We start from the raw sequence: 23,661 nt of genomic DNA on the forward strand, positions 1-23,661 counted from the left end.
TTGAATCACCAGTCAAAGAACTACAGTGTCTGTCAGAGAATGGAAAACACACTTGTCTGGGGTTTATTATTTGTAGTTACTGTTCATGGTGAGAAAATCAATCCTGCTTTTGTTATTTTGTAACTTGTCTAACGTGTGGTTTACAAGTTTGCTGGATAATGTTCATCATTTCTTTACTTACAGGAGTTTGGAGTGAGATCAAAATGGACCAGTCTCCATCGCAGGTGAAAACACTTGGAGAGACGGTGAAGATGTCATGTGTCATGTCTGGGTTTGACATGACAAAGTACTTTATACACTGGATACGGCAGAGGCCAGGGGAAGCTTTGGAGTGGATCGGGCAGATGAACGCAGGTTCAAACTCTGCCAGCTATGGCAGCTCCTTTCAAAACCGTTTCATCATGACTGAGGATGTTTCCAGCAGCACTCAGTTCCTCCAGGTCGAGAGTCTGAAAGCAGAAGATGCTGCTGTTTAATTCTGTGCTCGAGAGCCACAGTGACTGAGGACAGTGGAGCTGCTGAACAAAAACCTCAACAGACCACAAATAGCAATGTGATCTCAGTAACATCTGTTTCCCACAATCATTAAGTCCTTTACACACTTTACACACCTTTTTTACAGGCGTTATAAATGTATATAGGGTACCAAAATTAATTATAGGTAATTTTTTGTTGTTGTCTTCATGATTTCATTCCAAACAGTCAAAAGTCATAAATATGACATTTGTTGATCTATACTAAATGCCAATTGATCCTGACTAAGTAGAAAAAACTAATCAACGAGTTAATGGTTTCATTCTTTCTTGAACATGAAGAAGGCAGATGAAGACCTTTGCTTCTGAGTTTCATGATGACTTGACTGAAAAGTTTCCTAAAGTCTGCTGCAGAGAATCTGTCTGAAGTAAAGTTAGAATTATCTAGCTAAGGTAAGACTAGTCTCAAATGTCTCTTATTCAGCTCTGAGACTGATAAAGAAATAAAACATACACTCACTAATGTCTACATGCGGGTAAACCAAACCACGACAACAAGGCCTTTTAACTGTTTTTTCAAACGTGGTCATGAGCAGTGAAGACAAGATATCAAGAGGTGATTTGACTGTTAAGCTGTTTGACCAAATTCATGCAGGCCTAAATCAAAAGCGTTTCATTCCATTAACAATCTGCTTAATGTTTGACACGGAGCAGCAGCTCTGCTTTCCAGGTTCATTCTGCAAATGGAGACGAGTGCAAAAAATCTCTGTGTCTGTGCTGCCATCTAGAGGTTTCTATGTGCACTGTCCCCACTGTGTGAGGAGAAAAACTGTACCTCAAGCCTTTCTTCCATTCAAGATTCAATTTTTAGATGCTATTTCCAAATAGCTATGTGTCAGTGATGGAAAGGATCAATAAAAAAAGCCCTAAAATATAATTACAGAATTAAATTATGCTGTGAAAACACATGCATATTCCTACTGTAAATCGTCGAGCGAGCAACATCGCATGACCGATGAGTTGATCAGGTAAATTTCAAAGCTTTTATTTGTAATTGTAAAATTACCATTCCTAAAATAAAAAGTTGGGTGTGAAATCATCATTTAATAGTTAGCCAAGGTAAACATAGGCTGTCTTTGTTATGAAATCAAATAAATTATGGATATGTACAAGGGCTGAGTGAAACGACCACAGATTATATCAATGAAAAAGTTTTCATATCAATCGATAATGATATTTATCATTACAAATTCTTATTATTATTTAGTTTTTATCGTTAAAAGACTGTATTGGTGGAAATTATAATGCCATATGTAGTGATGTTGTTTAATCGCCCAGCCCTGATATGTTGAAGTTGAATAAATTGGTGTTTTATGTGTTATTTCACTAAACAGTGATAATAAAATTCTAATATAAAGATTACAAACTTTAGAGTTATGTCATCGAATGGTTCGAGGGTATCTGAATATAAAATGAAAGAATATCACATAAGTGTCATAGTTTCTACATGTACCACTGTGTATGGGTCTTTGTAGAGGGTGATATCACTGTGTACAACAATGGCCACAGTGATACATCCCATTACAAAAACTCCCTTCCTCTGAGAGACAAAATGCTGTGTATGATGCTGATACACAAAACAATTCAGTTAGCAGGCCTGTTCAGTCTGTGTCTCACAAAACACGTCTTGGGAAGATGAAAGATTGACAGTAATGTGTTCTCATATAAAGGTTTGTATGAGGACATCACAAAAGAATTGTGTTTTAAAAATGTGATTGAAAATAAATTAAAATAAAATAAACTAGAGCACATAGCACATACCCCAAAATGTAATGTTTTCTTTCTTGTTCCATGTTCTTTCCTTCCTCAAAGTTTCATGGAAATCTGTTCAGTGTTTTGTTTGTAGTCTTGTCTGCATATAAATAAACAAGCCAACAAACAGGGATGAAAAGAGTGATCAAGATTCCGTATTTTTAATACTGAAATAAGAGAAATGCAAACAGTACAAATACTGGGCGTGCACCATCAGGCAGAGGTTTTTGTATGAGTATATACAACTGTGTATGGGGGGGTGGGGCACAGTGATATATTGCAATACAAAAACTTAACTGAGGCACATAGGCACTGTTCTCAAGAAAGACGGAAAACAATAACAACATTTTCCATATTTATTATAAATTAGGGCTGTCACTGAATATTCAAAATGTTTTTGTATAATTTTTTTGTTTTAATAAAGACGCAATTTGATTGTTAAATAAATATGAGAGGAGTCACTTTCATTAATGCAATATGAAATGCAGACTGAGCTCTAACAAGTGCATAATTCAACAACCACTATGTGGTAATGATGGTGTAAAGTTCACAACCACACTCGGCTGCTAAGAGTCATTTTCACTCTGTGATGGTAAATTGCATAAAAAATATGTATCCTCATTTAGTTTTACTCTGAAAAAACATGAAAGTCAAAACATCTCAGGAAAAGCTTCAGCGTTTTTTCCTCATGCTTTGTATCAGCAGATATGATACAATTCATTTATTGAGAAATGTTGAGATTTAAGTCCATTTACAGTTTGTTGTCAAGTTAATTAAAGTATATTTTAAATGAGAGTTCATGGTTCAATCAATGATCCAATAAGTATTTAATTGTAACATTATTTCCTAGTTGATAAACATATTTCTATTTTGCCTTTAGGAAAACAAAAAGGTGTTAGACTAAAAGACTTAAATCAGAATAAATATTAAAAGACAGTTGAAAATTGAACATTTTGGACTTGTGTTAAACATCCTTATTGGTTGATTATGAAATCCAATAAATTATGGATATGTACAAGGGCTGGTTGAAATGGCCAAAGATTATATTAATGTAAAAGTTTTCATATTAATCGATAATGATAATTAAAGAAAAATATAATTTTATTATTTAGTTTTTATCGTTAAAAGACTGATTTCTGCTCCTTTGTGAAGGCTGTCGGTTTAAACTCAGAGCAAAGAATGAAACAGTTAATAAACAGCTAAACATTCGACAAATCTGATGTAGATCAACGATGAGTTATACATTTTCACAATGCTTAAATCAATATATATTGAATCTTTGGTACATTGATAATGGTGGAAATTATGAAGCCATATTTAGTGATATTGTTTTATTGCCCAGCTCTGATATGTTGAAGTTGAATAAAATTGATTTGTGTGTTAATTCACTGAACAGTGATAACACAATTCTGATATAAATATTACAAACTTTAGAGTTATGTCATCGAATGGTTCGAGGGTATCTCTGGATTAAATGAGAGAATATCACATATGTGTCATAGTTTCTACATGTACCACTGTGTATAGTTTTTTGTAGAGGGTGATATCACTGTGTACAACAGTGGCCACAGTGATACATCCCATTACAAAAACTCCCTTCCTCTGAGAGAGAAAATGTTGTGTGTGAGGCTGAAACACAAAACAATTGCGTTAGCAGGCCTGTTCAGTTTGTGTCTCACAAAACACGTCGCGGGAAGATAAGAGATTGATAGTAAAGTGTTCTCACATAAAGGTTTGTATGAGGACATCACAAAAAAAGTGTTTTACAAATGTGATTGAAAATAAATAAAACAAAAATAAACTAGAGCACATACCCCAAAATGTAATGCTATCTTTCTTGGTCCATGTTCTTTCCTCTTACAAAGTTTCAGGGAAATCTGTTCAGTGTTTTGTTTGTAGTCTTGTCTGCATATAAATAAACAAGCCAACAAACAGGGATGAAAACATAACCTCCTTGGCGGAGCTAACAAAAGTAAAAACAGTGATCAAGATTCCATATTTTGAATACTGCAGTAAGATAAATGCAAACAGTACAAATGCACCATCAGGCAGAGGTTTTTGTATGAGTATAAACATCTGTGTAACTACGGGGGGGGCCACAGTGATATATTGCAATACAAAAACTTAACTGAGGCACAAAGGCCCTCTTCTCAAGAAAGAAGGAAAACAATAACAATATTTTCCATATTTATTAGACATTAGGGCTGTCACTGAATATTCTAAATGTATTCATATAATTTTTATTGTATAAATGAAGACGACATTTGATTGTGAAAATCAATACGAGAGGAGTTACTTTAATTGATGCAATATGAAATGCAGACTCAGCTCTAACAAGTGCATAAATCAACAATCACTATGTGGTAATGATGGCGTAAAGTTCACAACCACACTAGGCTGCAAAGAGTCTTTTTCACTCTGTGATGGTAAATTTTGAAAACTATATGTATCATCATTTAGTTTTACTCTGAGAAAACATGAAAGTCAAAACATCTCAGGAAAAGCTTCAGCGTTTTTTCCTCATGCTTTGTATCAGCAGATATGATACATTTAATTTATTGAGAAATGTTAAGATTTTAGTCCACTTACAGTTTGTTGTCAAGTTAATTAAAGTATATTTTAAATGAGAGTTCATGGTTCAACCAATGATCCAATAAGTATTTAATTTTAACATTATCTCCTAGTTGATAAACATATTTCTAATTGGCCTTTAGGAAAACAAAAAGGTGTTAGACTCAAAGACTTAAATCAGAATAAATATTAAAAGACAGTTGAAAATTGAACATTTTGGACTTGTGTTGAACAACATCCTTACTGGTTGATTATGAAATCCAATACATTATGGATATGTACAAGGGCTGGTTGAAATGGCCACAGATTATATCAATGTAAAAGTTTTCATATTAATCGATAATGATAATTAAAGAAAAATATCATTTTATTATTTAGTTTTTATCGTTAAAAGACTGATTTCTGCTCCTTTGTGAAGGCTGTCATTTTAAACTCAAAGCAAAGAATGAAACAGTTAATAAACAGCTTAACATTCGACAAATCTGATGTAGATCAACAAAGAGTTTTACATCATCACAATGCTTGAATCGATATATATTGAATCTTTGGTATATATTGGTGGAAATTATTATGCCATATTTAGTGATATTGTTTTATTGCCCAACTCTGATATGTTGAAGTTGAATAAGTTGGTGTTTTGTGTGTTACTTCACTGAACAGTGATAATACAATTCTGATATAAAGATTACAAACTTTAGAGTTATGTCTCCTAAAGGTTCGAGGGTATCTGTGGATAAAATTAGAGAATATCATATATGTGTCATAGTTTCTACATGTACCACTGTGTATGGGTTTTTGTAGAAGGTGATATCACTGTGTCCTACAATGACCACAGTTATACATCCCATTACAAAAACTTCCTTCCTCTGAGGGAGAAAATGTTGTGTATGATGCTCAAACACAAAACAATTGTGTTAGCAGGCCTGTTCAGTCTGTGTCTCACAAAACACGTCTTGGGAAGATAAAGGATTGACAGTAATGTGTTCTCACATAAAGGTTTGTATGAGGACATCACAAAAGAATTGTGTTTTAAAAATGTTGTTGAAAATAAATAAAACTAAAATAAACTAGAGTACATAGCACATACTCCAAAATGTAATTTTTTCTTTCTTGGTCCATGTTCTTTCCTTCTACAAAGTTTCATGGAAATCTGTTCAGTGTTTTGTTTGTAGTCTTGTCTACATATGAATAAACAAGTCAACAAACAGGGATGAAAACATAACCTCCTTGGCGGAGGTAACTAAAGTAAAAACAGTGATCAAGATTCCATATTTTTTATACTGAAGCTAGATAAATGCACTCAGTACAAATACTGGCCGCGCACCATCAGGCAGAGGTTTTTGTATGAGTATATACAGCTGTGTATCATGGGAACCACAGTGATATATTGCAATACAAAAACTTAACTGAGGCACATAGGCCCTGTTCTCAAGAAAGAAGGAAAACAATAACATTTTCCACATGTATTAGACATTAGGGCTGTCACTGAATATTCTAAATGTATTTATATAATTTTACTTTTTAAATAAAGATGACATTTGGTTGTGAAAATCAATACGAGAGGAGGCTTCAGTGTTTCTTCCTCATGCTTTGTATCATCAGATGTGATACATTTCATTTATTGAGAACGGTTAAGATTTAAGTCCACTTACAGTTTGTTGTCAAGTTAATTAAAGTATATTTTAAATGAGAGTTCATGGTTCAATCAATGATCCAATAAGTATATAATTTCAACATTATCTCTTATTTGATAGAAATATTTCTAGTTGTACTTTAGGGGAAAAAAAGATGTAAGACTCAAAGACTTAAATTAGAATAAATATTAAAAGACAATTGAAAATGTGTACATTTTGGACTAACAACATGGTTAACAACATCCTTACTGTTTGATTCTGAAATCTAATAAATAATGGATATGTACGAGGACTGAGTGAAATGGCCACAGATTATATCAATGTAAAAGTTTTCATATCAATCGATAATGATAATTAAAGAAAAATGTAATTTTATTATTTAGTTTTTAACGTTTAAAGACTGATTTCTGCTCCTTTGTGAAGGCTGTCATTTTAAACTCAGAGCAAAGAATGAAACAGTTAATAAACAGCTAAACATTCTACAAATCTGAGCTAGATCAACGATGAGTTTTTCATAATCACAATGCTTAAATCGATATATCTTGAATCTTTGATACATTGATAATGGTTGAAATTATTAAGCCATATTTAGTGATATTGTTTTATTGCCCAGCTCTGATAGGTTGAAGTTGAATTAAATTGAATTTGTGTGTTACTTCAATGAACAGTGATAACACAATTCTGATATAAATATTACAAACTTTCGAGTTATGTCATCGAATGGTTCGAGGGTATCTCTAGATAAAATGAGAGAATATCACAAATGTGTCATAGTTTCTACATGTACCAATGTGTATAGGTTTTTGTAGAGGGTGATATCACTGTGTCCTTCAGTGACCACAGTGATACATACCATAACAAAAACTCCCTTCCTCTGAGAGAGAAAATGTTGTGTATGAGGCTGAAACACAAAACAATTGCGTTAGAAGGCCTGTTCAGTCTGTGTCTCACAAAACACATCTTGGGAAGATGAAACATTGACAGCAATGTGTTCTCACATAAAGGTTTGTATGAGGACATCACAAAAAAACAGTATTTAAAAATGTGATTGAAAATAAATAAAAATAAAATAAACTAGAGCACATAGCACATACCCCAAAATGTAATGCTTTCTTTCATGGTCCATGTTCTTTCCTTTTACAAAGTTTCATGGAAATTTGTTCAGTGTTTTGTTTGTAGTCTTTTCTACATATAAATAAACAAGCCAACAAACAGGGGTGAAAACGTAATCTCCTTAGCGGAGGTAACAAAAGTAAAACAGTGTTCGATATACCGTATTTTTAATACTGAAGCTGGATAAATGCAAACAGTACAAATACTGGGCGTGCACCATCAGGCAGAGGTTTTTGTATGAGTATATACAGCTGTGTATGGGGCAGTGGGGCACAGTGATATATTGCAATACAAAAACTTAACTGAGGCACATAGGCCCTGTTCTCAAGAAAGAAAAAAAACAATGACAACATTTTCCATATTAATTAGACATTAGGGCTGTCACTGAATATTCTAAATGTAATTATATAATATTATTGTTTTAATAAAGACGACATTTGATTGTGAAAATCAATATGAGAAGAGTCACTTTCATTGATGCAAAATAAAAACACAGATTAAGCTCGAACAAGTGCATAATTCAACAACCACTATGTGGTAATGAGGCGTAAAGTTCACAACCACCAAAGAGTCATTTTCCCTCTGTGATGGTAAATTGCATAAACTATGTGTATCATCATTTAGTTTTACCGTGATAAAAACATGAAAGTCAAAACATCTCAGGAAAAGCTTCAGTGTTTCTTCCTCATGCTTTGTATCAGCAGAAAAGATACATTTCATTTATTGAAAAAGGTAAAGACTTTTGTCCACTTACAGTTTGTTGTCAAGTTAATTAAAGTATGTTTTAAATGAGATTTCATGGTTCAATCAATGATCCAATAAGTATTTCATTGTAACATTATCTCTTATTTGATATCCATATTTCGAATTGAACTTTAGGAAAACAAAAAGGTGTTAGACTCAAAGACTTAAATTAGAATAAATATTAAAAGATAGTTGAAAATTTTACATTTTGGACTTGTGGTTAACAACATCCTTACTGGTTGATTATGAAATCCAGCAAATTATGGATATATACGAGGACTGAGTGTAATGGCCACATATTATATAAATGTAAAAGTTTTCATATCATCTATGATGATATTTATAACGAATAATGTAATTTTATTATTTAGTTTTTATCATCTAAAGACTGATTTCTGCTCCTTTGTGAAGGCTGTAATTTTAAACTCAGAGCAAAGAATGAAAAAGTTAATAAACAGCAAAATATTCTACAAATCTGATGTAGATCAATGATGAGTTTTACATTATCAAAATGTTTAAATAGAAATATATTGAATATTTGATATATTGATATTGGTGGAAATTATAATGCCATATATAGTGATATTGTGTTGTCGCCCAGCCCTGATATGTTGAAGTTGAATAAGTTGGTATTTTGTGTGTTACTCCACTGAATATTAAAGTGATATTAAAATTATAATATAAAGATGACAAAGTTTAGAGTTATGTGATCGAATAGCTCGAGGGTATCTGTGGATAAAATGAGAGAATATCACATATGTCACATAGTTTCTACATGTAGCACTGTGTATGGGTTTTTGTAGAGGGTGATATCACTATGTCCTACAATGACCACAGCGATACATACCATAACAAAAACTCCCTTCCTCTGAGGGAGAAAATGTTGTGTATGATGCTGATACACAAAACAATTGCGTTAGAAGGCCTGTTCAGTCTGTGTCTCACAAAACACGTCTTGGGAAGATGAAAGATTGACATTAATTTGTTCTCACATAAAGGTTTGTATGAGGACATCACAAAAAATTAATTGTCTTTTAAAAATGTGATTGAAAATAAATCAAACAAAAATAAACTAGAGCACATAGCACATACCCCAAAATGTAATGCTTTCTTTCTTGGTCCATGTTCTTTCCTTCTACAAAGTTTCATGGAAAGCTGTTCAGTGTTTTGTTTGTAGTATTGTCTACATATAATAAACAAGCAAACAAACAGGGGTGAAAAATAACCTCCTCGGTGGAGGTAACAAAAGTAAAACAGTGATCAAGATTCAATATTTTTAATACTGAAGCTAGATAATTGCACTCAGTAGAAATACTAGCCGCACACCATCAGGCAGAGGTTTTTGTATGAGTATAAACAGCTGTGTACTCGGGGGGTGGCCACAGTGATAAATTGCAATACAAAAACTTACCTGAGGCACAAAGTATTTTCTTGTAACAAATCTCTTATTTGATATCCATATTTCCAATTGGAATTTAGAAAAACAAAAAAGGTGTTAGACTCAAAGACTTAAATTAGAATAAATATGAAAAGATAGTTGAAAATTGTACATTTTGAACTTGTGGTTAACAACATCCTTACTGGTTGATATTGAAATTTAATAAATGATGGATATTGTACGAGGGCTGGTTGAAATGGCCAAAGATTATATCAATGTAAAAGTTTTTATATCAATCGATAATGATAATTCAAGAAAAATTTCACATTATTTAGTTTTTATCGTTAAAAGACGGATTTCTGCTCCTTTGTGAAGGCTGTCGTTTTAAACTCAGAGCAAAGAATGAAAAAGTTAAAAAACAGCTTAACATTCTACAAATCTGATGTAGATCAACGACGAGTTTTACATTATCACGATGCTTAAATTGATATATATTGAATCCTTGGTATATTGGTAATGGTGAAAATTAAAATGCCATATTTAGTGATATTGTTTTATCACCCAGCCCTGATATGTTGAAGTTGAATAAGTTGGTGTTTTGTGTGTTATTTCACTGAACAGTGATAATAAAATACTAATATAAAGATGATACACTTTAGAGTAATGTCATTGAATGATACGAGGGTATCTGTGGATAAAATGAGAGAATATCACATATGTGTCATAGTTTCTACATGTACCACCGTGTATGGCTTTTTGTAGAGGGTGATATCACTGTGTCCTACAATGACCACAGTGATACATCCCATCACAAAAACTTCCTTCCTCTGAGGGAGAAAATGCTGTGTATGATGCTGATACACAAAACAATTACGTTAGCCGGCCTGTTCAGTCTGTGTTTCACAAAACACGTCTTGGGAAGAAGAGAGATTAACAGTAATGTGTTTTCACATAAAGGTTTGTATGAGGACATCACAAAAAGGTGTATTGTGTTTTAAAATCGTGATTGAAAATAAATAAACTAAAATAAACAAGTGCACATAGCACATACCCGTAAATGTACTTTTTTTTTTCTTGGTCCATGTACTTTCCTTCTACCAAGTTTCATGGAAATCTGTTCAGTGTTTTGTTTGTAGTCTTGTCTACATATAAATAAACAAGTCAACAAACAGGGATGAAAAAATAAACTCCTTGGCGGAGGTAACAAAAGTAAAAACAGTGATCAAGATTCCATAATTTAATACTGAAGCTAGATAAATGCAAACAGTACAAATACTGGCCGTGCACCATAAGGCAGAGGTTTTTGTATGAGTATAAACAGCTGTGTAACTACGGGTATCACAGTGATATCTTGCAATACAAAAACTTAACTGAGGCACATAGGCACTGTTCTCCAGAAAAAAGGAAAACAATAACAATATTTTCCATATTTATTAGACATAAGGGCTGTCACTGAATATTCTAAATGTATTCATATAATTTGAATTGCTTAAATAAAGACGACATTTGATTGTGAAAATCAATACGAGAGGAGTCACTTTAATTGATGCAATATGAAACACAGATTAAGCTCTAACAAGTGCATAATTCAACAACCACTATATGGTAATGATGGCGTAAAGTTCACAACCACACTCGGCTGCAAAGAGTCTTTTTCACTCTGTGATGGTAAATTGCATAAACTATATGTATCATCATTTAGTTTTACTCTGAAAAAACATGTCAGTCAAAACATCTCAGGAAAAGCTTCAGCGTTTTTTCCTCATGCTTTGTATCAGCAGATATGATACATTTCATTCATTGAGAAATGTTAAGATGTTTGTCCACTTACAGTTTGTTGTCAAGTTAATGTATGTATGTTATAAATGAGAGTTCATGGTTCAATCAATGATCAAATAAGTATTTCATTGTAACATTATCTCTTATTTGATATCCATATTTCGAAATTGGACTTTAGGAAAACAAAAAGGTGTTAGACTCACTGACTTAAATTAGAATAAATGTTAAAAGAGAGTTGAAAATTTGTACATTTTGGACTCATGGTTAACAACATCCTTACAGGTTGATTATGAAATCCAATAAATCATGGATATGTACGAAGGCTGAGTGAAATGGCCACAGATTATATCAATGTAAAAGTTTTCATATCGATGTATGATGATATTTATCACGAATAATGTCATTTTATTATTTAGTTTTTATTTTTAAAGACTGATTTCTGCTCCATTGTGAAGGCTGTCGTTTTAAACTCAGAGCAAAGAATGAAAAGGTCGATAAACAGCTAAACATTCTACAAATCTAATGTAGATCAATGATGAGATTTACATAATAATAATGCTTAAAAATATATATTTTGAATCTTTGGTACATTGATATTGGTATAATTTCTAATGCCATATTTAGTGATGTTATTTTATCGCCCAGCCCTGATATGATGAAGTTGAATAAGTTGGTCTTTTGTGTGTTATTTCACTGAACAGTGATAAGAAAATTCTAATATATCGATGACAAACCTTAGAGTTATGTGGTCAAATGGTTCGAGAGTATCTGAGGATAAAATGAGAGAATAGCACATATGTGTAATAGTCTCTACATGTACCAATGTGTATGGGTTTTTGTAGAGGGTGATATCACAGTGTACAGCAACGTCCACAGTGATATATCCCATTACAAAAACTTCCTTCCTCTGAGGAAGAAAATGTTGTGTATGATGCTGATACACAAAACAATTGCGTTAGCAGGCCTGTTCAGTCTGTGTCTCACAAAACACGTCTTGGGAAGATGAAAGATTGACAGAAATGTGTTCTCACATAAAGGTTTGTATGAGGACATCACAAAAACAGTGTTTTAAAAATGTGATTGAAAATAAATGAAACAACAATAAACTAGAGCAGTTAGCACATACCCCAAAATGTAATGCTGTCCTTCTTGGTCCATGTTCTTTCCTTCTACAAAGTTTCAGGGAAATCTGTTCAGTGTTTTGTTTGTAGTCTTGTCAACATATAAATAAACAAGCCAACAAACAGGGATGAAAACACAACCTCCTTGGCGGAGGTAACAAAAGTAAAACAGTGATCAAGATTCCATATTTTTAATACTGCAGTAAGATAAATGCAAACAGTACAAATACTGGCCCTGCACCATCAGGCAGAGGTTTTTGTATGAGTATAAACAGCTGTGTACTACGGGGGGCACCACAGTGATATATTGCAATACAAAAACTTAACTGAGGCACATAGGCCCTGTTCTCAAGAAAGAAGGAAAACAATAACAATATTTTCCATATTTATTAGACATTAAGGTTGTCACTGAATATTCTAAATGTATTTATATAATTTTATTGTTTAAATAAAGACGACATTTGATTGTGAAAATCAATATGAAAGGAGTCACTTTCATTGATGCAAAATGAAATGCAGACTGAGCTCTAACAAGTGCATAATTCAACAACCACTATGTGGTAATGATGGCGTAAAGTTCATAACCATACTCGGCTGCAAAGAGTCTTTTTCACTCTGTGATGGTAAATTGCATAAACTATATGTATCATCATTTAGTTTTACTCTGAAAAAACATGCAAGTCAAAACATCTCAGCAAAAGCTTCAGTGTTTCTTCCTCATGCTTTGTATCAGCAGATATGATAAATGTCATTTATTGAGGAAAGTTAAGATTTTTGTCCACTTACAGTTTGTTGTCAAGTCATTTAAAGTATATTTTAAATAAGAGTTCATGGATGCAATAAGTATTTCATTGTAATATTGTCTCTTATTTGAAAGCCGTATTTCGAATTGTACTTTAGGAAAACAAAAAGGTGTTAGACTCAAAGACTTAAATTAGAATAAACATTAAAAGACAGTTGAAAATGTTACATTTCGGACTTGTGGTGAACAACATCCTTATTGGTTGATTATGAAATCCAATAAATTATGGATATGTACGAGTGCTGGTTGAAATGGCCAAAGATTATATCAATGTAAAAGTTTTCATATTAATTGATAATGATAATTAAAGAAAAATATCATTTTATTATTTAGGTTTTATCGTTATAAGACTGATTTCTGCTCCTTTGTGAAGACTGTCGTTTTAAACTCAGAGCAAAGAATGAAACAGTTAATAAACAGCTTAACATTCGACAAATCTGATGTAGATCAACAAAGAGTTTTACATCATCACAATGCTTAAATCGATATATATATATTGAATCTTTGGTATATATTGGTGGACATTATTATGCCATATTTAGTGATATTGTTTAATGACCCAGCTCTGATATGTTGAAGTTGAATAAGTTGGTCTTTTGTGTGTATTTCACTGAACAGTGATAATAACAATCTAATATAAAGATGACAAAGTTTAGAGTTATATGGTCGAATGGTTCAAGGGTATCTGTGGATAAAATGAGAGAATATCACATATGTGTCATAGTCTCTACATGTACCACTGTGTATGGGTTTTTGTAGAGGGTGATATCACTGTGTACAACAATGGCCACAGTGATACATCCCATTACAAAAACTTCCTTCCTCTGAGAGACAAAATGCTGTGTATGATGCTGATACACAAAACAATTTCATTAGCAGGCCTGTTCAGTCTGTGTCTCACAAAACACGTCTTGGGAAGATAAAAGATTGACAGTAAAGTGTTCTCACATAAAGGTTTGTATGAGGACATCACAAAAAAACTGTGTTTTCAAATTGTGATTGAAAATAAATAAAACCAAAATAAACTAGTGCACATAGAACATACCCCAAAATGCTATGTTTTCTTTCTTGGTCCATGTTCTTTACTTCTACAAGGTTTCGTGGATATCTGTTCAGTGTTTTGTTTGTCGTCTTGTCTGTATATAAATAAACAAGTCAACAAACAGGGATGAAAACATAACCTCCTTTGCCAAGGTAACAAAAGTAAAAACAGTGATCGATATTCCATATTTTTTATAATGCAGTAAGATAAATGCAAACAGTACAAATACTGGCCGCGCACCATCAGGCAGAGGTTTTTGTATGAGTATATACAGCTGTGTAACTACGGGAGTAGCCACAGTGATATATTGCATTACAAAAACCTAACTGAGGCACATAGGCCTTGCTCTCAAGAAAGAAGGAAAACAATAACAATATTTGCCATAGTTATTAGACTTTCGGGCTGTCACTAAATATTCTAAATGTATTTATATAATTTTATTGTTTAAATAAAGACGACATTTGATTATGAAAATCAATATGAGAGGAGTCACTTTCATTGATGCAATATGAAATGCAGACTGAGCTCTAACAAGTGTATAATTCAACAACCAATATGTGGTAATGATGGCATAAAGTTCACAACCACACTCGACTGGAAAGAGTCATTTTTACCCAGGGATGTTAAATTGCATAAACTATATATATCATCATTTAGTTTTACTCTGAAAAAACATGAAAGTCAAAACAGCTCAGGAAAAGCTTCAGTGTTTCTGCCTCAAGCTTTGTATCAGCAGATATGATCCATTTCATTTATTGAGGAAAGTTAAGATTTTGTCCACTTACAGTTTGTTGTCAAGTTAATTAAAGTATGTTTTAAATTAGAGTTCATGGTTTAATCAATTATCTAATAAGTGTTAATTCACTTATTAAACAGTAAGCCATATGGATTGTAAATTTCGAATACAACCCATATGGCTTACAATTCGAAATTTGTAAGCCATATTTCGAATTGTACCTTAGGAAAACAAAAAGGTGTTAGACTCAAAGACTGAAATTAGAATTAACATTAAAAGATAGTTTAAAATTGTACATTTTGGACCTGTGGTCAACAACAGCCCTACTGGCTGATATTGAAATCTAATAAATTATGGATATGTACGAGGGGTGAGTGAAATGGCCACAGATAATATAAATGTAAAAGTTTTCATATGAATCGATAATGATAATTAAAGAAAAATGTCTTATTATTATTTAGTTTTTATCGTTAAGACTGATTTCTGCTCCTTTGGGAAGGCTGTCGTTTTAAACTCCAAGCAAACAATGAAACAGTTAATAAACAGCTAAATATTCTACAAATGTGATGTAGTTCAATGACGAGTTTTACATTATCACAATGCTTAAATCAATATATAGTAAATCTTTGGTATATTGATAATGGTGGAAATGGTAATGCCATATTTAGTAATATTGTTTTATCGCCCAGCCCTGATATGTTGAATTTGAATAAAATTGTCTTTTGTGTGTTATTTCACTGGACAGGGATAATAAAATTCTAATATAAAGATGACCAAATTTAGAGTTATGTCATCGAATGGTTCGAGGGTATCTGTAGATAAAATGAGAGAATATCACATATGCGTCACAGTCTCTACATGTACCACTGTGTATGGGTTTTTGTAGAGGGTGATATCACTGTGTCCTACAATGACCACAGTGATACATCCCATTTCAAAAACTCACTTCCTCTGAGAAAGAAAATGCTGTGTATGATGCTGATACACAAACCATTTACGTTAGCAGGCCTGTTCAGTCTGTGTCTCAATAAACACATCATGGGAAGAAGAGAGATTGACAGTAATGTGTTCTCACATAAAGGTTTGTATGAGGACATCACAAAAGAATTGTGTTTTAAAAATGTGATTGAAAATAAATAAAACCAAAATAAACTAGTGCACATACCCCAAAATGTAATGCTTTTGTTTGTAGTCTTGTCTACATATAAATAAACAAGCCAACAAACAGGGATGAAAACATAACCTCCTTTGCCAAGGTAACAAAAGTAAAAACAATGATCAAGACTCCATATTTTTAATACTGCAGTAAGATAAATGCAAACAGTACAAATACTGGCCGGGCACCATCAGGCAGAGGTTTTTGTACGAGTATAAAGAGCTGTGTATGGGGGGAACCACAGTGATATACTGCAATACAAAAACTTGTCTTGAACTTAACTGAGGAACATTGGCATTGTTCTCAAGAAAGAAGAAAAACAATAACAACAATTTCCATATTTATTAGACATATTTCATTTAATAAACGTTTCTTCCTCATGCTTTGAATCAGCAGTTATGATTCATTTCATTTATTGTAAAAAGTTAACATTTTTGTCCACTTCCAGTTTATTGTTCTAATTAAAGTATGTTTTAAATGAGAGTTCATGGTTCAATCAATGATCCAATAAGTATTTATTTTTAACATCTTCGCTTATTTGATAGACATATTTCGAGTTATACTTTAGGAAAACAAAAAGGTGCTAGACTCAAAGACTTAAATTAGAATGAATATTACAAGACAGTTGAAAATTTTACATTTTGGACTTGTGGTTGACAACATCCTTCTGGTTGATATTTATGTAATGCAGAGGAAATAATCCTCACCACAACAGGTGCTTCCGCAGCCAGTTAACAAACTGAAACTTGAAGCCAAAGGCTCAGCAACCAGCACTAGAGGCCAGAGAACCTACAGTATGTCCCCTTCTCAAAAAACTGATTTAGCTATTATCTCTGACAGAAAACATTTGATAAATGCCAAAACATTTTTCTGAGCTAGTACCATTTAAGTTATGCTGAGTGGAGTTATCAGCTATCTCCTAATTCTACTAATGTCACATTTTTTCCCTTAGACTCATATGAGGTAACAGTGGCCTTTGACCTTTGGCCACTTGTCACGATCCTATCAAATCAGGTCTCTCTCTGCAGCCAGATGGGAGGAACTTGGCCGTCAGGTAGATGCACATCACCTGGTCTGGCTGCAGGCTGGAGACATTCAGCCAGTCTGTCTCTTCCCTATGGCTTCCACAGCATTTGGTCTTGGTTGTACATGGATTTCTACATTTACATTTCCTGTTAATCTCTGTAAATAAACGTATTTTTAGGTTAAGCTCATGTGAGGCCTTCCCTACTTTGTCCAGCTTTGAGCCAGGTTGTGACACCATTGAAATCCAGTCAGTTCATCTTGGAGACCAATGGACAACTGGACAAAATTTGATGAAATTCCCTAAAGGGAGACTAGAGATGTCCTCAAGACCAAAAACATGTTTTGTGAGGTCACAGTGACCTTTACCTTTGACCTACAAATTCTAATCAGTCCATCCTTGAGTCCAAGTGAATGTTTGTGCCAGATCTAATACAAATACCCATGGGTGTTCCTGAAATCTCATGTTCAGACGTGTTCTGTAAGGTCATAGTGACCTTGACCTTTTACCAACAAATTCTTATCAGTTCGTCTGTAATTCCACAAGAGTGTTTGTCCCAAATCTGAAAAAATTCCCTTGGGTTGCTCCTAAGATATCATCATGTTCACAAGGCAAACAAATCTAATCAGTTTATCCTTGACTCAAAGCCAATGTTTGTTTTAAATATGAAGAAAATCCCGAATTGGATTGACAGAAAACCCTAAAACAGGATGCCGGCGACCACTAGCTGTTGCTGCCAAAGAAACATAAATATACTGTAATCTTCACAGTATAACACCACTCAGTTAAACTTCAGGGATGTCAATCTATTTAGGAAGCACAAGTGATTGTGAATAAATTCACACTGAGCACATGTGACAGGCGTGGAAGAGTCTGGAGAAGCTGTGGTGAATGTTGTTCTGCCTGTAACATCATCCAGCATGACTGGTTTGGCGGGGGGTCAGTGATGGTCCGGGGAGGCATTTCCTTGTAAGAGCCAAAAGTAGCGTGACTGCTGTTAGGTACCGGGATGAAATCCTCTGAGCGATTATCAGACCTTACGCTGGTGCCGTGGGCCCTGGTTTCCTCCTGGTGCAGGACAGAGTTGTAGGCAGTTCCTGATAGACCAAGGCATTGATGCAATTGACTGACCCTCACGTTCCCCTGACCTAAATCTAAATGCATCAGTGTATCCAACGCCACCAGTTACCACCACAGACTGTCCAGGATCTCACTGAGGACATGAATCATCAGGATCATGTCCAGACATTTCCTGAGTGCAAACAGGCACTCGGATACCGTGCTACGGTGGCCCTGAGAGCTCAACTCACTGCAACTTAAGAAAACACATGCAAGTGGACAAAACACAACAAAAGTAAGAAAACATCTTTATCAATTTGACAACATAACACAATACAGAAACACGCTGCAATTCCAGAAAACGGCAACTGAAGGACACTTAAAAGTGATGGACACTGCTGCCACAGGAGCCACAAAAATGTCCAATGCGTCCACAAATTTGGTTCCACAATATGGACAAAACCTTGCCTGGAGAAAAGTAAAGAATGTGAATGCTAAGTGCTGTAAATTACTCACAAACAGGGGCTTGCTTGTTAGAGCTGTTTATTCAGTTTAGCAGGAAAAAACGGCATGTCTCCAGCCCAAACCATTGAGGAGTCATGATGCTCTAAAGACATGATGATGTCAGAGGGTTAACAGTAGACATCTGCAGTAATAAAGTTGATTATTTATTCAAATAAACCAGAAATGTTTACAGTTTAGCCAATTTTCAAGATCACTAACGGACGCCGACTTTAACAGCTCCAAACTGCGGCAGCAATAACAACCGAAGGTGTCCATCACTTTTACGTGTCCTCTGGAAACACTTCCGTTGTCGTTTCCTGTATTTGCAGCGCGTTTATTTAATGTGTTGTGCTTAATGTCTTGTTTTGTGTGGTCAAATTGCTTTTGTTTGTCTACTTGCATGTGTTTTCTTAAGTTGCAGTGCATTGAGCTCTCAGGGCCACTGTACCAGACACACTACTGAGTCACATTAGTAGTTGCCGTGATGAAATGTGCACAAGTTGGATCAGCCTGTGATTTAAATTGTTGACGTTGATTTCCGACGTGCTTTTGAATCGAGCCCTCACTGGTTGGATGATTTTGGTTTCAATTGACCGTTGTTACACCATTTTGTTCCCAACTAATTAAACACTGTACATCAGTAAAGATTTTCAACTGGAATAAATTGTTCATCAAGATCTGATTGATTGTGATTTAAGCGTTTTCTTTGAGTATGAATTGAAAGGTTTTGTTTTAACAAGAAGGTATCATGCTTTAACGTAAAAAGTTTTACGTTATAACTTCATCGAAAGTGTTTTGTTATAACGCGGAATTAATGTCATTTCAAACTAAATTCTGACTATGTGAACCTGTAGGCACAGAGCTCTATTATGGTTGTAACTTGTATCAGGCTTAATAGAAACAAGATGCATTTGAATCCAGTGTTGCGTGAATTTCATGCTGCAGGAAGTGGAGCTGACAGGAGGGTCCGTTAAAGGGGAAGTGGTCTCCAACCGTTACTTAATTTTTTACAAACCCCGACCTCAGGAGACGAAAGATCTCAAGGGAAATGGTTAAGAAATCGTTGAGTGGGGACTGCTTCGTCAGTGAAACCTGTTTATGCTCCCTGGTTGGAACAACATTTTTTGTATTTGTACTAGAAGCAGATTGAAATAGATCACTGTGACTACTTCGACTACTGGGGACAAGGAACACAAGTCACGGTAACTTCTGGTGAGTACGAATCTAATACATTTGGGTGAAAACTATTCAATTTTGTCTATACTTTGACTCCTTTTTGTGACTACAATGGTGACAGTCACAGGAGGTAATTGTTTTTAAGAGTTTAAAGGGTACGGGTAAGGGTAAGATCTTCTGGCTCTGAAAATGTAGCAACTACAGAGCTAAATTTTATATTTCGATATATGTGGCGTAAAGCTATTTCAGTGTGATAGTTTTTGTATGTTTAATGCATTGGTGTATCGCACTGTGATTACGCTTTTGACTACTGGGGCCAAGGCACGATGGTTACAGTTACATCAGGTAAGTCTGTTACTTTTTGAATTGCTCTTTTTTGTAGATTTGGATTGACAAACTTGACAAAAGTTGTTGTGACTCCTGCAGATAATGAATGTATGGTACAGGTGAACTCGATTTATGTTTTGGTGTTGAAAGAAATCACGATTTGTTTCATCCCACGAATCCCAATCTGCAAATTGAAATGTGTCAGAGGCTGGATTATCATTAAATAACCTACCATGAAAAGGGTAGATATCTGGAAACAAGTTCATGAATGTAGTGGTTAAGTTGTTGTTCCAGTGCAATACTTTAGTCCCTTGAAAACAAATTCACAAAAAGTTCTTAACTTGTCGGTCAACTTCAGTTGGATTTTAACTGCATGTTGTTAAAACCTAATTGTTAAGTGGGGTAATGAGATTATGTCAGACGTGTGATTTCTCCATCTAAAATGTACAGTAGGATATTTTAAAGCTTTTAAATTATAATTTCTCATCATGTCAAGTCTTAATTGTTTTAACACAGCATGTAAAGTTCAAACTCAAACAGCCATGGTTTCATTAGAAAACGATGGTACATTGTTTGGATCATTTAAAAAGGAGAGAAATTCAACTTTAAGATTACGCTTTCGTGATCATCATTGGTAGATGGTGACTGTATTAACTCACAAGTAGATTCAGCACTGTGCTACTATGGCCGTTATGATTACTGGGGAGCGGGTACCACGGTAACAGTTTCTTCAGGTAAGAAAATGTTTTAATCTAATACATAAATGCTGAAATTGGACAAAAACGATTGTGTTATTATGCTAATGATTATGTGTTTAGTTTACAACTTATTTTCTCCAAAATGTCATTTCAAAGTTGTGTACACTTTAAAGTTCTGCATTTAAAGTTATTTACTTATTTTTTTTATCTAGAGGGAAAAATGGCATGAACGTGAATAATTTCTTAGAGGTGGTTAATTTTAGTGCAACAAAAAACTAAATAATGACCGTTTAAATACCTAAAGGCGCACGGGACGAGGTCACCTCAAAATTTCCACAGTTAACTTTTTAAGTCTAATGCCCTCGATGCAGTGCTTTGTTTGGGGACTGACCAAAAGCTTGATTGCCTTCCTTCTGTCTTAGTCAATGCTTGGTGAAGATGTTCTGTCATTTTTCTATGTTTTTATTTATTTTTTCTTCCATTCTTAGCTGCTTCAACCAAACCAACTGTGTTCCCTCTGATGCCATGTGGTTCTGGGACTGAAAGCATGGTCACTCTGGGCTGCCTCGCCACCGGCTTCTCACCCTCCTCACTGACTTTCGCATGGAACAAAAATGGAGCTGCCTTGACAGGTTCTATTCAGTACCCTTCGGTACTGAAAGGCGACCTCTACACAGGAGTCAGTCAAATCAAAGTCCCGAAACAGGACTGGGAGACGAGCAAGCCGGGCCATTACAAGTGTGCTGTGACACATGCTGCAGGAAATGGAGAAGCTTTGTTCCAAAGGATAGGTAAGACCCATCTATAAGTTCTATATAAATCTGTCGGAAGATTTAGTTTGGTAATTGGTTTGAATTGTAGCAGGTTTACATGGCAGAGCTTCGAGCATATTTGAAAACTGTTCTACAATTTTAATGTTTTACTCTTTTATTAATATTATTATTATTATTATTAATTACTGTGTCAAATACAATTTTATAATTTACTATTCTGTAAAGAAAAATGTATTACTCCTTATCAATTAAGTACAATTTGACAAGAAGTTAACCTTTAACAGTCAAAATAACTGTAGAATGTAAGACAGGCTGCAGAAATATAGGACAGGGAAACGATTTAAGTTTTGAGATTCAACAGGGAGACACATTATTCATTTTAATTGTTAGTCTACTTGACTAGTAGCACATAGTGAACAGTAAGGTGGAATGAAAAGGCTAAAGCTCGCCCGTGTGTTTTCAGCTTCTATTCTGGTCTCTATTAATATACTCTATAACCTTTGCTCCTGTCTCAGGACAGACTATCGCAGGGTTCTCTTCTTCCTTCCATTTGTCTGCTTAATCCCAGTTCTTCCCAATTTCTGCTCACCTCATTTTCAGTGTATGTTGGTAATTAACATTCACATGAAATATGCGTGTGCTTGCCTGAAAAGTCAATGTATATGCAGAAGCCAGTATTAAATCTCTGCTTTTCAAACGTGTAATCTTGTGAAACTATGAAAATCATATATTTCCTTTTTACCCTTATTGCACACTTTCGTAAAAACAATTCATTAAGGACTGTAATCCAGGTGCATGTGTTTGTTCTACTTGCATAGCATACAATAAAAAAGAAAAGTCCTGAACTCTGTTCAAAGTCAACATTAAATCTATATACGCAGTCATTGTAGCACATTGTTAATCTCTGCTTCTGCATATATATTATTCCCTGCTTCTGCAAACATATCTGTGTATGTGTTTGTTTTTCAGCGAAAGTATTTAACAAACCCGAGCTGAAAGTGTCGGCCATCTCTGATGAGCTAGGCGAGCTCTCCTTCATCTGCACTGCCAAAGACTTTTCACCAAAAGGTCACCAGATCAAATGGCTGAAAAATAATGTGGCTATCACTGAATCACACAAAATCTCTGAATTCACAACCATGAAAAGCGGGAATGTTACAGCACTGTACAGTGTAGCAAGTATTCTCACAATGCAATCCAGTGACATGCCTACATCGACCAAGATTACGTGCGAGTTCAAGGGGAAAAACGAAACGAATGATGAATTCACTCTGACCTACATTCCAAGAACAAGTAAGTAAATTTCTGTTTTATGTACACTTATTTTCAATGTAAAAGGATTTACACTGATGCCCCTTCAATAATTTCACACTCAGATGGCGGAGAATGCCCTAAAGCAGACGTGGACGTAACAATCAACGGCCCCACATTGGAAGACATATTTCTTGAGAAGAAAGGTACCATAATATGCCATGTTAAGGTGAATAAGCCTTCTGTTGTGAGGATATATTGGGAAAATCAGAAGGGAAATGAAATTGCCGGTGCCTTTATCGAACCGACTAGAAGCGAACCAACATACAGCCTTCCTCTTAGCATCACATATGACGAATGGAGCCAGGGGATTGAGCTCAACTGTGTTGTGATGCATAGTGATGTGATTGATCCTATAAAGACAACTTACGAAAGGAAAACTGGTAAGACTATTCAGCTACTGTGCACTAAAAACTAATTTGTCATTT

General features: G+C 34.5%; 1 protein-coding gene and 1 gene segment (V, D, J or C); both read left to right on the plus strand.

Moving 5' to 3' along the window:
- The window catches only part of LOC133023570 (immunoglobulin heavy constant mu-like), a 24,280-nt gene continuing 619 nt past the window's right edge, over positions 1-23,661 (plus strand). Inside the window, 6 exon segments of the C gene segment in view lie at positions 1-88; positions 184-491; positions 20,112-20,160; positions 21,638-21,940; positions 22,892-23,215; positions 23,299-23,616. Coding sequence covers positions 40-88; positions 184-491; positions 20,112-20,160; positions 21,638-21,940; positions 22,892-23,215; positions 23,299-23,616 — 1,351 coding nt within the window.
- Positions 23,309-23,661, plus strand: part of ighd (immunoglobulin heavy constant delta) — an 11,454-nt gene continuing 11,101 nt past the window's right edge. Inside the window, exon 1 of the mRNA XM_061090637.1 lies at positions 23,309-23,379. The gene's annotated coding sequence lies outside the window, so the exon portion shown is untranslated. The remainder of the gene's footprint in view (positions 23,380-23,661) is intronic.

Source organism: Limanda limanda, chromosome 17, assembly GCF_963576545.1.
Source record: "Limanda limanda chromosome 17, fLimLim1.1, whole genome shotgun sequence".
NCBI lineage: Eukaryota > Metazoa > Chordata > Actinopteri > Pleuronectiformes > Pleuronectidae > Limanda > Limanda limanda.